The sequence below is a fragment of the Ostrinia furnacalis genome, unplaced genomic scaffold (genome assembly GCF_004193835.3).
Source record: "Ostrinia furnacalis isolate ACB-3 unplaced genomic scaffold, ASM419383v2 OfSCF7245, whole genome shotgun sequence".
Taxonomy (NCBI): Eukaryota; Metazoa; Arthropoda; class Insecta; order Lepidoptera; family Crambidae; genus Ostrinia; species Ostrinia furnacalis.
Window position 1 is genome coordinate 745,136 of NW_021137484.1, and position 17,356 is coordinate 762,491.

General features: G+C 38.3%; 2 protein-coding genes across 2 annotated transcripts in view; both read left to right on the forward strand.

Moving 5' to 3' along the window:
• The window catches only part of Ptpmeg (protein tyrosine phosphatase Meg), a 98,556-nt gene that overhangs the window by 8,181 nt on the left and 73,019 nt on the right, over nucleotides 1-17,356 (forward strand). The window contains exons 5-6 of the mRNA XM_028319547.1: nucleotides 902-1,054; nucleotides 1,665-1,903. Coding sequence (XP_028175348.1) covers nucleotides 902-1,054; nucleotides 1,665-1,903 — 392 coding nt within the window. The remainder of the gene's footprint in view (nucleotides 1-901; nucleotides 1,055-1,664; nucleotides 1,904-17,356) is intronic.
• On the forward strand, nucleotides 7,757-8,914 carry LOC114363734 (phosphoglucomutase-like). The gene is made up of 2 exons (XM_028319548.1): nucleotides 7,757-8,124; nucleotides 8,789-8,914. Exons 1-2 carry the CDS (start codon nucleotides 7,885-7,887, stop codon nucleotides 8,909-8,911), a joined length of 363 nt encoding a protein of 120 aa, XP_028175349.1. The 5' UTR covers nucleotides 7,757-7,884; the 3' UTR covers nucleotides 8,912-8,914.

The window sequence follows — 17,356 nt, forward strand, 5'->3', positions numbered from 1 at the left end:
CCCGCTGATGCTGAAGCTAACTTCCTGGAACACGCTAAGAGGCTGGACTGTTACGGTGTGGAGTCTCATCCGGCTAAGGTAAGACAGAGATAGACAGACAAAAAGAGTGAGCAAGATGAGTGGAACTGCACAAACTACACAAAGGACAAGCCCCGGCAGACGCTGAGGCTAACTTTCTGGAGCATGCTAAGAGGCTGGACTGTTACGGCGTGGAGTCCCACCCGGCTAAGGTAAGACAGAGACAGATAGACGAAAAGAGACGGCAAGATGAGAGGAGAAACCTCAAAGGAAAACTGCTCCAAGTCCCAGGCTTGGAGACACATTTTGTGGTGCTTGAGAGGCTGCACTGCTACCTACTGTTCCTATCGACGTCCATAGTGTCCAAACGCCGACGTCAACGTCTAATAGAGACTAAAGCCCGGTCTCCGAGCACGTATAATTTTGTCCAATGACCCCAAGCTACCCATCCTACACAAAACTCTACGTGCTCGGAGAAAAGACTATACAACAGTACAATTATATAGTAAGTATTGCAATGTGGCCTGCGGCATGACTTTGGACACTGCCTACGGCGTTTATAGGAGACCACAGCCTTACTGGGTGTAAGTTCTAGGTGAACTTTTTATGTATAGGGTTCAAGCTAGCCTAAATCGAGGTTTTATTTTTGCTATGATCACTGTATAAAATAATTCATGCAGAAGATTATTGTTACCTTCTTTTTGGCCTTGCGTTTTAGTGGAAAACACAACATCCACTTTGATAGTCGATCACAATACTTACATAAATAATACTTATTATTTACTCATTAACGACTTACCGATAAATAAATATTTATAAATATTCTAGGTAAAGCTAATTAAGATAACAATCAAGTTAATAATTGTTATGTTATCTATTTTAGGATTACAACGGCAAGGACATTTTCATTGGCGTGACGTCAATTGGCATAGTTGTCTTCCAGAACAACATACGAGTGAACACTTTCTCTTGGAGCAAAATCGTCAAGATTTCTTTCAAGAAGAAACAGTTCTTTATACAGCTGAAACGAGAACCTGTAAGTAACCGTAGATATTACGTCACCATTTTAACTAGGAAAAAAAAACTATAAGTACTACACTATTCTGTGTAGAAAACACTAGGGGTGAGTTGCACCACCTAACTTTGACTATAACTTTAACGATAACCGGTGGTTTTTGTATGGATTTTGACAGATTTATGACGTTTGTCAAAGTTTAAGTAAGATGTTGCAACTGCAATCGAGTCTAGTAGGTCTTGTAAAAATAACAAATGCCTTTTTAGTTGAAGATTTAGAATATTCGTGACGTCATTCATTTGACATGTTAAAGCAACACGCAGCGTCCTCACGTCCTCACACTAGATAATGTCATTAGTGTAGTTTGAGCTAATTGCATACGTTTAAACGGTGCTTACATCTTTATTTCGAGAATCATTGATGTATGTACAATTAAATGCTGTTGAAAGTGTTGAAACATTGTTAAACAAATAAAAATAAAATGATTCCAATACCTATTTGTTTGTTTTCAATACTTATTTGTTCATGAAATAATTATTCATTTTGGAAACATCAATTTTTCTTGCGCGATACCTAGATAACTTAATAATTAAGGTACAAAAATATTAATTTAAAAATATCTTTTTTGCAGTCTGAATCTTACGACACAGTGCTAGGCTTCAATATGCGTTCAGGACGCGCTGCAAAGGCCCTCTGGCGGTGCAGCGTCGAACGACACGGCTTCTTCCGCCTTAGTGCGCCTAGGAGGCGGCCCCTACTAGGCGCCCTAGGAGCCCTAGCGGGAATTACCGCGCCTACTGTTCCTAGGACTGAGACGCAGGCGTTGGAAGACGCTAGGCGGTCGCGGTCTACGAATAGGAGCTTTGTAAGGTGAGTGTCTTTAGCATTATCTGACTCTTACGTCTACTAGGAGCCTAGGAGGCGGCCCCTACTAGGCGCCCTAGGAGCCCTAGCGGGAATTACCGCGCCTACTGTTCCTAGGACTGAGACGCAAGCGTTGGAAGATGCTAGACGGTCGCGGTCTACGAATAGGAGTTTTGTAAGGTTAGTGTTTTAGCGTTGTCTTGAGTCTTACAACAGTGATAGGTTTCAATATGCGTGTCGAAACCCTTTGGCAGTGCAGCGTGGAACGACACGGCTTCTTCCGCCTTAGTGCGCCTAGGAGGCGGCCCCTACTAGGCGCCCTAGGAGCCCTAGCGGGAATTACCGCGCCTACTGTTCCTAGGACTGAGACGCAAGCGTTGGAAGACGCTAGACGGTCGCGGTCTACGAATAGGAGTTTTGTCAGGTGAGTGTCTTTAGCATTATCTGACTCTTACGTCTACTAGGAGCTTAGGAGGTGGCCCCTACTAGGCGCCCTAGGAGCCCTAGCGGGAATTACCGCGCCTACTGTTCCTAGGACTGAGACGCAAGCGTTGGAAGATGCTAGACGGTCGCGGTCTACGAATAGGAGTTTTGTAAGGTGAGTGTCTTTAGCATTATCTGACTCTTACGTCTACTAGGAGCTTAGGAGGTGGCCCCTACTAGGCGCCCTAGGAACCCTAGCGGGAATTACCGCGCCTACGGTTCCTAGGACTGAGACGCAGGCGTTAGAAGACGCTAGGCGGTCGCGGTCTACGAATAGGAGTTTTGTAAGGTGAGTGTTTTAGCATTGTCTGAGTCTTACATTAGTGTCTAGTCAAGTGTAGGGCGGTGCAGCGTGGAGCGACACGGCTTCTTCCGCCTTAGTGCGCCTAGGAGGCGGCCCCTACTAGGCGCCCTAGGAGCCCTAGCGGGAATTACCGCGCCTACTGTTCCTAGGACTGAGACGCAAGCGTTAGAAGACGCTAGGCGGTCGCGGTCTACGAATAGGAGTTTTGTAAGGTGAGTGTCCTTAGTATTATCTGACTCTTACGTCTACTAGGAGCCTAGGAGGCGGCCCCTACTAGGCGCCCTAGGAGCCCTAGCGGGAATTACCGCGCCTACGGTTCCTAGGACTGAGACGCAGGCGTTAGAAGACGCTAGGCGGTCGCGGTCTACGAATAGGAGTTTTGTAAGGTGAGTGTTTTAGCGTTGTCTTGAGTCTTACAACAGTGCTAGACTTCAATAAGCGTGTTAAGGCCCTCTGGCCGAGTACTGTGGAGCGACACGGCTTCTTCCGCCTTAGTGCGCCTAGGAGGCGGCCCCTACTAGGCGCCCTAGGAGCCCTAGCAGGAATTACCGCGCCCACTGTTCCTAGGACTGAGACGCAGGCGTTAGAAGACGCTAGACGGTCGCGGTCTACGAATAGGAGTTTTGTAAGGTGTACGTTTGTTGTAGTGTTTTAGCATTTTATGAGGTCTAGTCAAGTTACAGGTGATGTAGCGTTGAGCGACACGGCTTCTTCCACTTTACTGCTAGGCGTTCTAAGAGCTCTAGCGGGTTGTCACGACTGACTTTGTTACCACTGAGGCAGAAATAATCCCGATTGTCACCAGTGGCGACGTATAACACATATTTTCCCAGTTGTAGCTACAAGCTTTCTCACCACTGACAAATGAGTAAAATACATCCCAATTTATCGCCAGTGGGGACGTACGACACAGGTTTTGTCGCAAATGTCACCATGTATGACTACGCTTAGGACTGAGGACTTGACGTACAATCTCTATGCTGGCCATACCTATACAGGGTGTTAGGTAAATGGGTATATGAGCCGACACTAGCCCATGTTAACATGGGCATATAAATGGTATGGTGAAGTCAGAAAATTTTTATCTTCATTTTAATTATTTTAATTTTCATACAAATCGGATTTAAAAAAANAAAATAATAATAATTTATTTAGTTTTGTATGGGAAAATATTTTTTATTAAATATTACAATATCCACTTTCTGACACCACTATAGTATTTATATGAGTATGTTAACATGGGCTAGTCTCGGCTCATATACCCATTTACCTAACACCCTGTATACAGGGTGACTTTTGTATCAGTATCCAAATTTTTTCCTGACATTAGGTATCGTTTATAGATGACATTTTTAATAAAAAATAGGTAGGTCAAATTTTAACATCAACTATTTTTTTCCTAACCAATTAATCACGTAGTGTGGTTACCGCGCTTAGCGCGTAAACATTTTGCGGGAGAGCTGGTCGAGCGGAGAGCTGGCAACGTGTGGCAACGCTCGACCGGCCGGCCTGGCCGCGCGGCGCAGTGATGTTCTTGATACGGCAATTGCCGTAATATACGGCATTCAGGCATCTTAGGCACCATAAATACGGTATACGNCTCGCAAATTCAGCCTCACTCCGTTCACTAACTTGCGAATCATCATCACACGCGCACTCAATTTTCAACTGAACCTCATCGTAAGAATCGTATAAATGTTCGACCTTACCGATCCTCAATTGTAACTCCTTGGCATCGCGACAACAAAGCGAGGATGCTTCCAAACCGGTCAAATAATTGGAAAATGTAGTGAGACGACCCTTTATGCTTCCACGTATCCTTTTCAAGTCCTTATCGTCCATCATTTTGGGAGACTCAGGTCGGCTTGGTACTTTCAATTCACTAGTCATCCTGGAATTTATACATTTAAAACGTTCAGAATGTACTTAGTACTCTTAATAATTATTCCTAAATGNAAAAAAAAAAAAAGAACGGCTGGGCCGATTGAGCTAATTTTGGTTTTAAAATGTTTGTCGTAGTCCAGGGTAGGTCTAAACGGTGAGCAAATACGCGCGCGATATTGTTTTTCTGTGATAGACAAAATTCCACGCGGGCGAAGCCGCGGGCGAAAAGCTAGTAAGTAATATACCTCAGTCAGTTGGGCGTATGTCAGTCAGTTATTTTATCGTTAGATTATCATCAATACAATAACCATACAATAACTAAACCATTCGCCAAAATTATCTTCAAGTGGCCTAAAAGCTACATAAGCATGGCTATAAAAATGACATAAAATTTTCTACTACATAAATGTTCCGATAATTCAATAAAAGATAACAATAATGGCAAATCCTTAAAAAAACAGAATAACTGCAAAATGCTATTATTAGATGATTATAAAAATGGTTCAAAATACAACTTATTGCTGCTATTATTTGTAGAAAAAACATTTCAAGAATTCTTTTTAAACTAAGCTTCATTGCAGTCAGCCGAAAAAAGGAAGGAAATTATTATTAATTTCCGCAATAATTAAGTTTCTCAATTCTTAACAGAACCAACCAGATTTCGTCGAAATAACTGGCATCAGGATCCTGGTGATCGGCTTCGGGCCTACAGCAACGCCACTGATGGCAGACGTCAAGAACAAAGTGTACGAGGCAAAACTTGGCAAACCATACGAGGGGGTGGAGGTTCCGTGTCAAAAGTAAGTTTGGGAAAAAAAAAATTTAGTCTTCTATTTTATGCGAAGGGTGCTGTGCCTGTATCTAGATTTTTTGGGGGCCCCTCAATTAAAATTTGCAAACAGGGCATATGTACTTTGCAAATGGGGCCCCCTTAGGTACCCTAACCTTGTGGAGCCCTTAGGCAGTTGCTTAATCTGCCAAATGGTTAATCCATCCCTAGGCTCCTTTGGCCCGGGGGCCCCGTATCATTGATACGGTGGTGGCTACGTCCCTGCTTTTATACTTTACCGATTTTTAGAGGACCTTTACGTTCTTTACGTGAGAAGTAGAATAAAAATATACATACAAATAATATATTATATACATATTTTATGTATTTTGTAATACAGATAGGAAGTATTGAAACGTCTAGATAAGATTAAATTATATCATTGTACCTTCCTAACTTTCTGACTGTGGAGTTATTCAACGTAAGGAAGGATTGCTATTAAACTTTATGTAGGCGTTTTGTTTTGAATTTGTTTTTTTTTATGGTAAAAAACAACGCGTTTTTAGAATTCACATTTATTAGAAAAATCGCTAAATAGCCACACAAGCTCCACAAAAAAGATTACATACTTTGTTACACAAAATAATAAAGATAATTAATTTAGCAACGTTTTATCTTAATTGTTTCAGGGTTGAATCAGCAGTAAATGCCTTTTTCAAGATGTTCAAAGAAGGTGAAAATGGAAGCGTTTGGATGTCAGTGAAAGATAAGCCTGTGAAGAACTTCACACCCCATATAGAAAAGTTTCTCGAGGACTATATGCAGATATTGTATAGTGATGAATAAATGATCTTAAATGGCTCTGTATTCTATTAAGCAACAGTAATAAAACTTTGTTAAATTAAATAACTTTACCTCGCTCCCCAACGTACTACCTATGTGGTTGTTTTATTTTCTACTAGCTGATCCGGCAAACTTCGTACCGCCTAAGTTTTACAGATGTGACGTAATAATAGTTAGTTAGTTGTAGCTAGGTCCTTCCTACGTTGTTGGGATTCTCATATAATTTTAAGTTATTACTTAGTTACTTTTATTAAACGATTCTCGAAAACAAACTTGACTTTCACTGGTTGGGTTTTTATTGGCGGTCTAACTGTAGATCCTGGCTACACAGGAGTTGCAGCGGTGGGAACAAGAGGTGGGAATAGTCCCGTAGCCGTAGCTTCGGGAAGGAGACGTCTATCTTTAGTTTTAAGTAATATTTTCTTTTGTTCAAATTAGAAAAACCAGGCATTGTAGGGTTAATATCTTTTCATAAGTTAAAATATCTATAGCCTGACCAGGAACATAAAAACCCTGGCATAGAGGCGCCTAGGCGCGTCAATTGCATTTGATAGTGCAACACTGAGTACAGTCGTACATGTGTTAAATTAATAGGCTAAATTTATGTATCAGGATTCAGGATTACGGGCTAATTTGATATTTTCATAAATTAACGAAAAAATATTATTAAAGGTAACCTGGTTTAAATAAATTAAATGAAACCATCAATCGAGCTAGTAGGATTTATTCTATTATTCATCAATAATCAAATTCAGAACTTGAATATTCAACTGCAATGTCAGCTCATGAACGCTTCAAACTCGGTACTTCTTTCCCAATTCCATAAAATTCAAAACTTAGAAAGTGACAAAAAACTTTAAAATAGGTAGTTGAAACAGACTACAACTAATTTTCATAGTGGACTGTACTATACGATAAACATGTCAGTCAATTTGACAACCTTTGTCGGAAACATCAATGAAAATATTGTCCGAACCGTTAGCGTATTGTTCGCCGTGTGGTGACGGCAGAGTAGAATACATTTGTCACCAACCCCTACTCTTCCCGCGGGTGTCGTAAGAGGCGACTTAGGGACTACACATCAAACAGAGAATGGGCAGCAGCGCTCTCTGAAAAAACCAATTGCAGACATTTAAAATAAAGTTTGTTTACACTTTGACAACAATAGACTGACATGCAAGGTGACATGTCAATGAAGTTTTCAGTTACTGTTGCCATTAAAAGAAATTAGTACCATTAGTTTTCCGCAACATGGCGAGGGTTTTTATTTTCCTGGTCAGGCTATATCACATAATGTTTTTGTTTTATTAAACATTTTAACATCGTTAATAAAATGATACTAAATCATTCCATTGAGATTCTATTTAGGGTGAGAAATTAAAGTTTTCCTGAACGCATATTAATTTAGCTCCCAGGAGCCCATGTATGTGAAACTGAGTAAATGACCAATGACTACGAGGTAAGGAGGCGTGGTCTATCTATTCATTGGCCAAAACTGAGTTTTGTACTAGAGACGCTGGGCTGCGCTGCGGACTCTGACCTTGAATGACATTGATATGACATTTTATTATCATTTTGACAGCTGCTAATAACTTGTGATTTTGTTCGTGACCTCCTGAACTGCGATAATATTTGATTACTGCTATTAGAACAGTCAAGAAGTGTTCTTGGACTTTTGTAGAAAGATATTTTCATTCATCAAAAATGCTCAGTGTAGTTACAGTGCCTACTAACCCCTACGAGGGGCAAAAGCCGGGTACCAGTGGTTTGCGCAAGAAAGTTAAAGTTTTCCTTCAAGAAAACTACACGGAAAACTTTATCCAGAGTATCTTGGATGCTAATAAAGCAGATATTGTCGGCTCGACCCTTGTCGTTGGTGGAGACGGTCGCTATCTAGTAAAAGAGGTCGTGGACAAAATCATCAAAATTTCGGCGGGCAATGGTGTAAGTTTTCATTAATTTATTTTTACTTAGTTATTTTCTGGAAATATTACCTGGCTAACAGTAATTTATTTATGTAAAATTAAGTAAGCAAATATTATATATAAAATAAAAGTAATGTTACTCCTGTATCTTAAAATAGCCATGGTGAAGTGAAGGGTACTTTCATTTAGTATAATATTTATATAATAAATAAATAGGTTTCATTAGGTACATTTTTTATGTTAAATTTTTCTCAGACATTTTACATGTTAATGACACACAGTTTGTAAGCCAAGTGTTTTACATAATTGGGTAATTGATACCAGCAATCAACTGACATACTTTTTATGAATAGAGTTTTTAACTGTGTAGCAACATGTGTATGAACATTAAATATACAACTAACAACTCAATAGGTATAACTTTTCTCAATACAATGGGATTGACTATTTATTTATTTTAAAGCAAATAAAGATTTTCTATTGAAAACTACTAAAACAAGTATTTAGAGTGTAGTCATTGAAATTATTTTTTAACAACATATATTTCGTGTGTACTACTTGCATATTTGTCCCAATTTTTGTTTTATATTTTACACCTAAAATGACTTGTGTGGCCCGCATGTCATTAATGAAAATAGTTAATATTTATATTATTTCTGATGCATACAAACATTTTGGTTTAGGTAGCAAGACTGTTAGTGGGGCAAAATGGTATTCTCTCAACTCCTGCAGTCTCCTACATCATCAGAAAATACAAGACCCTTGGTAAGTATCTCTATATTTATATTATCAGGAGACTTTATTGAATTCCAAACAATCTAAAGAGAGAGAAATTGTTTAAACTAAGTAGGGTAAGACATCAAAAAGGATAATAAATTAGGTACTCTAAACTTTAGTCTCTAAACTAATATTTACTAATATAAAACTAAGTTTAAACTAATAGTAATACTTAACTTTAAACTTTAGAGTCTAAATATTTTTTTCGAATCAGTGTACCTATTTATGATTCTTTATAATCAGACCACTAACTGCGGATATCACCTTTTGCAAACAAAAACCAAACTATCATAGTTCAAAATTCAAATATCAATGATGATCAGCAACTTTTAGGCAAGATGATCATGATAACCTTGATTTGATTATCTGTAAATAAAAACTTGCCGAGTCATTCTGAGCTGACTGATGGCTTAGATATAAAGCACAATTCTGATGACTAAATATAAGTAAGAGGTGTGTCGTGATGACAGTGATTTTTTGCAAGGCCAATATGTACTAATCATAATTTTATTTTATTTTATTTTATTGTTAGGAAAACAAACAGCATTCTATAACACATATAGAGTTACCAATTAAACTTCACATTTGCCAAAATAGTTTTCACAAATAGTTTATGCATAGGTATCGTTTTTAAAAATTGAGTAAACAGAAACAGAAAAAGAAAACAAATTTTTTAGATTCTATGTTAAATATACTATGACTTGGCAATTAATTTAAACTCGAAATATCACATCGTTGTTAAAACAATAAATAGTTAGGTAATTACTGTTTTAACAACGACCTAAATTTGTTTGGTTTTAGGCTGAAAATATCTAAGTGACAGTATTTGGAGTTATACAATTTCATTGATCTTAGAATAAATCGGTTCATCGCATAATTAGTACGGCAAGAAGAAATGGCAAATGTATCGCATGACCTCATGTTCGCTCNTCCGATTCAATCAATTTTTGTGTTTAATTCTACTGGCCTACTTAAGTAAATTGTACCCATGTAATAATGGTACCTACTGATGGTATTTTTCCCAATGAATATTAATTTGTAATTATCTGTTTGGTTTGTTTATACAGGGTGTTGATTTCAATACTCGCCATATTTAGGGAGTTGATTAAGTAGCTTATTCTGATCTCGAATCAGTAAAAAAATTGACTTCGAAAAAAAATTAAAACGAACTTTAACTTTAGTTGGTCAAAGAAAAATACCTATTTACACTACCTACTTTACGTGGCTTCCTTCAGTAGGCTATCCGACATGATGACCGAGCGATCCGCGTAGCTTGATGGTGCCGCACTGTAAACTATTGCAGTTTTGAGAGCCACAGTTGATTTCACACGGAAAATATTCGCTAAAATGTTTTTTATAAATATGGCGAGGATTGAAATCAACACCCTGTATAATTTTCAAAAATTTTATTTAAATGTTTGTACATGTTCCTACAGAATACCAGCATCATTTTCTTTATGGAATATGATACAAGCTGAGTGGGAGCCATTTTGGTTTAACAATTTATTTATAATTATTATCCAAATTGTGTTAAATTACTATGTTTGAACCAAATAAACAATTTTTCTTTCTTTCTTTCCTTCTACATATAACATTATAAATTATTTAGATTTGCTAGCAGCTGCGCCTGCATATATTTAGGTCTGTCATAGAATTCTGTCATTTCTGAATTTATTTAAACAATTATTGAAATAAAAAGCTCATACTAAATTAATTGTATTTTATTTCTGTTCCAAGAATATTATTATCGAATATCGAGTATGTCCTCCTCCCTCCACACATAACCTTAAAGGAGCTATTTCAGATAGGTACGCCATTTGTCTCTGATAAATAAGACAGGGTTTTTTTATGCTGAACAAGGCAGGTATTTGACCGCAATCGCACCTGGTGTAAGTGAGATGCAGTTTAGAATGGTACATAATTGTCTGCCCTGTAAGTGCCTGTTTACTCTCACCTTGAAAAGGCCCGGATATAGTGTTCGGGAATGACAGCAGCAGGTAGAGAATTCCAGTCCCTAGCTGTTCGCATTATAAAAGAGTTATCGAGAATTGTTTTGATTAACGGGAACTAAAGAAGTACCTACCTAGGTACTTTTCCGTTTTACTAACATACTTCTTTTGATGCTGTTGAAGTAAATAACTGGTTAATCCTAATCAGGGATGTTTATTTTATTTTTATTTTATTGTTAGGAAAACAAACAGCATTCTATAACACATATAGAGTTACCAATTAAACTTCACATTTGCCAAAATAGTTTTCACAAATAGTTTATACATAGGTATCGTTTTTAAAAATTGAGTAAACAGAAACAGAAAAAGAAAACAAATTTTTTAGATTCTATGTTAAATATACTATGACTTGGCTATTAATTTAAACTCGAAATATCACATCGTTGTTAAAACAATAAATAGTTAGGTAATTACTGTTTTAACAACGACCTAAATTTGTTTGGTTTTAGGCTGAAAATATCTAAGTGACAGTATTTGGAGTTATACAATTTCATTGATCTTAGAATAAATCGGTTCATCGCATAATTAGTACGGCAAGAAGAAATGGCAAATGTATCGCATGACCTCATGTTCGCTCTCGGACATCGCAACAAAACCTTACTCAAAAGGTAGGGCGAGTCAACATAGCCATTAACAACTTTGTACAATAAAAGTTGATCGCAGTGTTCTCTTCGCAAAGCAAGAGACACAACGCTGTCAGCGTCAAAGTCTCCTCGAAATTTATATCTCATTCTCCGTATAAATTTGTTTTGAATCTTTTCAATTGAGTTTATATATATAAGATACTGGGGATTCCAGACAGTCGACGCATATTCGAGCTGTGATCTGACCAGGACATTATACAGCAGTATTAGAGTATAGACACTAGTAAATTCGCGACCTTGTCTAAAAATAAACCCCAACAACTGATATGCCTTAGAAGTGATTTTGTTTATGTGCGAAGAAAACAACAATTCACTGTCCAGTATTATGCCTAGGTCTCTCACCTCGGTCGATCGCTTAAGATTTTGACCAAAAATTGTATAATTAAATTGTAATGGACGTTTTTTTCTACTATAAGTGATTACACAGCATTTATCAATATTGAGAAATAACCTATTTTTAACACAATAGTCACACAATCGCTTTATATCTTCTTGCAAGGCGAAACAGTCCTCCAAAGATTTTACTACTGTATAAATTTTTGTATCATCTGCGAATAGGAGACAATTGGAATGTCGAAAGCAATCTACCACGTCATTTATAAAAATGTTAAACAATAACGGTCCGAGGTGAGAGCCCTGAGGCACCCCAGAAGGAGCTGGAATAAAACTAGACATGTAACCCTTCAGTGTGACAGCTTGGGTTCTGTTCATGAGATAGGATTTCAGCCATCTCAGGAGATCGCCATGTATACCGAAATATTCTAGTTTACTTATCAAAATTGTATGCGAGATTTTATCAAAACATTTTGAATAATCGGTATACACGGCGTCCACCTGAAAACCTCTATCCATACTGTGGAGTACTTGGTCCAGGAATTCACACAGATTAGTCTCAGTGGACCGCTTGTCGATAAAGCCGTGCTGTTGGGTAATTAAGAAGGGTCTGACAGCTGGAAACAGAGAATCAAATATTATTTTCTCAAAGAGTTTGGGAATCACAGACAACTTGGATATGCCCCTATAATTACGTATATTATGCTTGTCACCACTTTTAAAGATGGGAACAACCAGCGACTGTTTCCACACGCTTGGCATGACACCGCGAGTCAGTGAGAGGTGGAATAGAAAGGAGATAGGGCTCGATAACTCCTTAGAACATATTTTAAGAAAATAAGGATGTATCCCATCAGGACCTGCCCCCTTGCTCACATCGATACGAGATAAATATTTTTCAACTATCGCCGCAGTTATTTCGATAGATTCAATAATACAATTATTCGACTCACGACACGATTGGTTGACAGGATCTAGGTCAACGTCCGTCTCGAAGACAGACTGGAAAAAAGAGTTAAACATATTAGCAATAGTTAAACCATCCGAACCAGTGGAATCATCATAATACAGTGTTTCCGGAATAGTGTTTGTACCTTTTTTTGACTTAATATATGACCAAAAATGTTTTATATTATGTTTAATATTATTTTCTGTTTTAGATATAAAAGAGTGATAACATGACTTCTGTAACGATTTAATCTCTTTGCGAAGTGCAGAGAATGCAAGATAATCACTATGTCTGTTATAACATTTCCATTTCTTATGAATTTTATTTTTCTTTTTTATTAACTGTATCAACGGTCGGGAGTACCAAGCAGGGTAACTATTCCCCCGGGACAAAACTTTCTTCGGGACATGGAGCTCCACTATTGCATTAATAGCCTCATAAAAGTTTTCAACCGCTATATCGACCGAGCTAACATTAAGACATCGCTCCCAATCAACCTGCGCGATAGCACGTCTAATGGCCTCGTAGTCGGCCGCATAGAAGCGACGAGTAGTGCGCGGCGCGGGCCGCAGGCTCGGCGCGGCGGCCAGCGCGCACCGCACGCCCAGCGCCGGGTGGTGCGCGTCCTCCGGCAGCGACAGCGGCTCCACTCGACTGACGGTACATTCAAGGCTAGATATTACGAGGTCTAAATGTCTATTATTGTGATTACTTACGCTGTTGTACTGCGACCATCCCACGTATGTTAAAAATGTATGGAGCTGGGTAACGAGTTTGTCCTTATAAGGATTAATGAGAAATAAACCTGGTCCTGAATTCACACTCCAACTGGCATCTCGAATATTAAAGTCACCAACGATTATGTATTCCTCATTGGGATCATCTAAGCTCAAGTCAGATACGTAATCAAAAAATAATTGTTCAGATGTCTCCTGATTATTACTCTGAAGAAAATAACAACAAAATATTCGTAAGCTCACTGGGCCGCAAGACCGATTTAAAGTAATTCTAACGCTCGTAATCTCGGTATCGGCGAGCGCCGGTAGCGGTTGCGCAACCCGCGTGTCCACCGGCAGCCCGAGGCGCACCGCGACGAGTGCGCCGCCACCCCTCGTCGTACCGTGGCTATCATAATTCCTGTCCGTTCTATAAACCTCGTATCGCGAGTCGAACAACTCAGAACTAAATATACCAGGCAAAAGCCAGGTTTCAGTTAAGCAGATGATATCGTAGTCAGACAACAGCAAATTATTAAGGAATAATCCTGTTTTACCTCTCAATCCCCGTACATTCTGATAATACAACTCTAGCGTCATCGCATCACTAATAAAAAGATAGTATTTATGAATCGTACGTGTAAATATAAAATGTTACTAATTTTTATTTTGCAGTGACAACAATTACCAACTACAACTAAATAACTGACGTAATGAATTACGAAACCCAAATCACTATACACGCCGATGCAATATTGTTTAAATGCACAAGAAAAATAAGCAAAAGATGCTACCGATTTCTCATGATAAGCCATAATAATTCCGTACTCTAAAATATTATTGAATTTAAGAAGGTAAACCGCAAAATTTTTACTCAAGAGACGAGAACAAACACAAGCAGCCAACTCCACATTAAGCCATAAAATTATTATATTATAATGCAAGACGTCCATTTCCTCTTGTGGCAAACTCGGCAAGCAGCGCTCACCCACAAAACGCTCAATGTATATTTTTACCAGCGATACGATGTCCGATCGAACATTTTTGCGGTAGTGGCAACTATACAATAGCGCGCCCGGAAGGCAAGGGGATGCCAACCTTTGGTAATAATAGCGATTTATAAAAATAAAAATACTGTCACTATGAATATTCGCCGCAAACCAGACACACAGAAAATTCAAGAATAACATACATGTTACAATAAGACACGTACTATACATACAAATTTCCCTTATGTTATCTTTTTTAAATCATTGTCCGACGTGATGTGTATGACAGGAGACTTTTCATTTCGTCGCACCATGACTGTGCAGTTGCGAACCCAGCAGTACAAGTAGTTCTTTTCTTTCGCCTTCATTTTTGCTTGTTGAAGTAAGTACTTATTCTTTGCGGAGAGATGATCATTAGCGAAGACCCGACTTTCCGATCCGCTAAAGCCCAAATCACTCGCCCTGATACTCTTGAGCTTCCGAAGAGCCGCTAAAAAGTCGTCTTTTTTGTATCGCGATTGCAGTTTCAAAATGACGGGTTTAGTTTTGCTTTTGTTATCAACATCGTTCTTCAACGCAACTCGAGTAACAAAGTCAATATCGGTGTCGACGTTTAAGGGGAAATCGCATAGCTGAGCGAGACGCTTCACTGTTGATATTAAATTCTCACCATTTTTGTATGGAATTCCATTCAGCTGAATATTTGAACGTCTCACCCATTGATCATTTCTGCTATTACTCTCAACTAGGTCTCTTATCACGGTCTCAAGTTCCTCCATCTCCGACTTTACCTTTTCGAGGGGTACCAAGCGGTCCTCAATTTGCGATACTCGTTGAGACATGCCGTCAATATTAGTGTTTATACTTGATTTGAGATCAGAAATGTCCTCCTTAAGTTGTTTGACGTCGGACTCCATTGTTTGGAATGCGATGAACCGCTTTTCCAGGCTGGTGACCTTAGCCAAGATGTCTTGTAGTATTGAGTCCTGAGATTGTTGGCCTGGGCTCACCGGACGCGGAGAACTTGCTCGGTCGATTGGAAGCCCAGATGATAGCCTTTGTGAAGCCAATGGGGTGCTACTTGCAGACGGAGAAGGACTAATGTCCTGTAACTGTGAGCCGTTGGTATCCCGACATGCTGGACAGATCCACGAATCTCTTCCGCTTCCCAGCCTGCTAAAACCTCGTTCCGATATGCCAGCGCAGTTGAAATGATAGTTTCCCTTACATACCGAACACTGAGGTCCATGGCCAACTGTATCTTTGCAAGTTGCACACTGACTTGTAAACATGTTTGCAACCTCTGGTTTACGCTGGTACGAAAAAAGTGGTCCGGTCTCAAGCGAACTGCGCGTGTTTACTCGGCGATACCTCGCGCGCGACTAATTATTTTAATTATAAATTATAAATGCGTTTATAATTATTTTAATTATAAATGCGTTTGATTTGAAATAATAGTGTTTGTTTTCTAGTTGTGTATCATCATCATCATCATCTCAGCCATAGGACGTCCACTGCTGAACATAGGCCTCCCCAATGCTTTCCATGATGCCCGGTTGGTAGCGGCCTGCGTCTGTTGATTCTGTATCTGCGTCAAATTAAAAAAGAAATACGAGTAGTCACACTTAAACCATTATTCGCGTCGTCAATTCCAATTATCATCTTTTCATTTTAACTCTAAAGCCTATCTAAATATGCAAAGAAAACATTATCTTTGGAATACACCGTAATTTAATGAGCATTTAGAAATCGAGGGACGGCCTCATTTGGGCGGTTCAACTTTTGCTGACACAAAATTGGGATAATGAACAAACAGTGACATTGACACAAATTGTAGTCTGAAAGTTTGTAATTTTTGACATTGTGCTGGTTCGTAATGTAATGTCAAATGTCACGTGATAAATGATGTCGGGAGATGTTCTTTTGTTGGTTTTTAAGGCTCTTGAGTCATATGAATGTAATTTGATGGAATAGGATAAGCCATGCTTAATCTCCAAAGTTACTCAATGGTATATTTACGACGAGGGGAATGGGAATTTTGCGATTCTCGAAATTACTTTCTGAATATGCATTTGTAATCTACGTACGTACTACGTACTTTAAGTTTAACTTTATATTCAACCCTTTCATTTGAAAGTTACTCTTAAAAAGTTTATCTTCTATAATTATTGCCAATTGATCTCCTACAATACTGAACCTATTTGCATATATACCCACCTTTTTGGGTCGACTTTATACAATTTAACTGATCAATCATAGTAATGTCTCTATTTTTGCCAAAAAAATGTGTGGATATAAATTAATTGAAGCATCTAAGAATGTCGAAAAAACATTACATTATGTTAATGCAATGTTATTAATTACATAAGTACCCACTATGATGTGTGTGATGTCACATTACATAAAGGGTAGCATTAATTTCATCACATCCACATTATGATATTAGATTAGAAATGAGTTGTATAGTGCGTTGCCTTTCGTGCGACCGAATGTTATGGAATTAATATTTTTTCTCCATAAAAAATAATTGTGCTGATGTTATAGGATGCTTTGTTTTAGGGTTGGGACTAAACATTATGTGGAAATTATTTTTTTTAGGACTTTGGGAATGTTAATGTTAATCTTACCTGATCTTAAGTTTAATTAAAGTAACAAGAAGTTAAAGTTTAAAAAAGTTTAGTCTTTTCTTCATCATCATCATCTATGAATATTTTCCATTAATGATTGAAAAATGTTCGCTGATCAATACACCAGACTTTTCGTGACCCTTTTAACTTCACTTTTTAAACCTATATTTCATTGCAACTTATAATCATGAGAAAAGTCACAGACCT

What these genes read in the sequence shown, in the direction of transcription:
- LOC114363734 (XM_028319548.1), top strand. Translation starts at nt 7,885, where the DNA reads ATGCTCAGTGTAGTTACAGTGCCTACTAACCCCTACGAGGGGCAAAAG. An exon ending in AAATTTCGGCGGGCAATGGT is followed by an intron (nt 8,125 to 8,788) that starts GTAAGTTTTCAT and finishes ATTTTGGTTTAG; the next exon opens with GTAGCAAGACTGTTAGTGGG.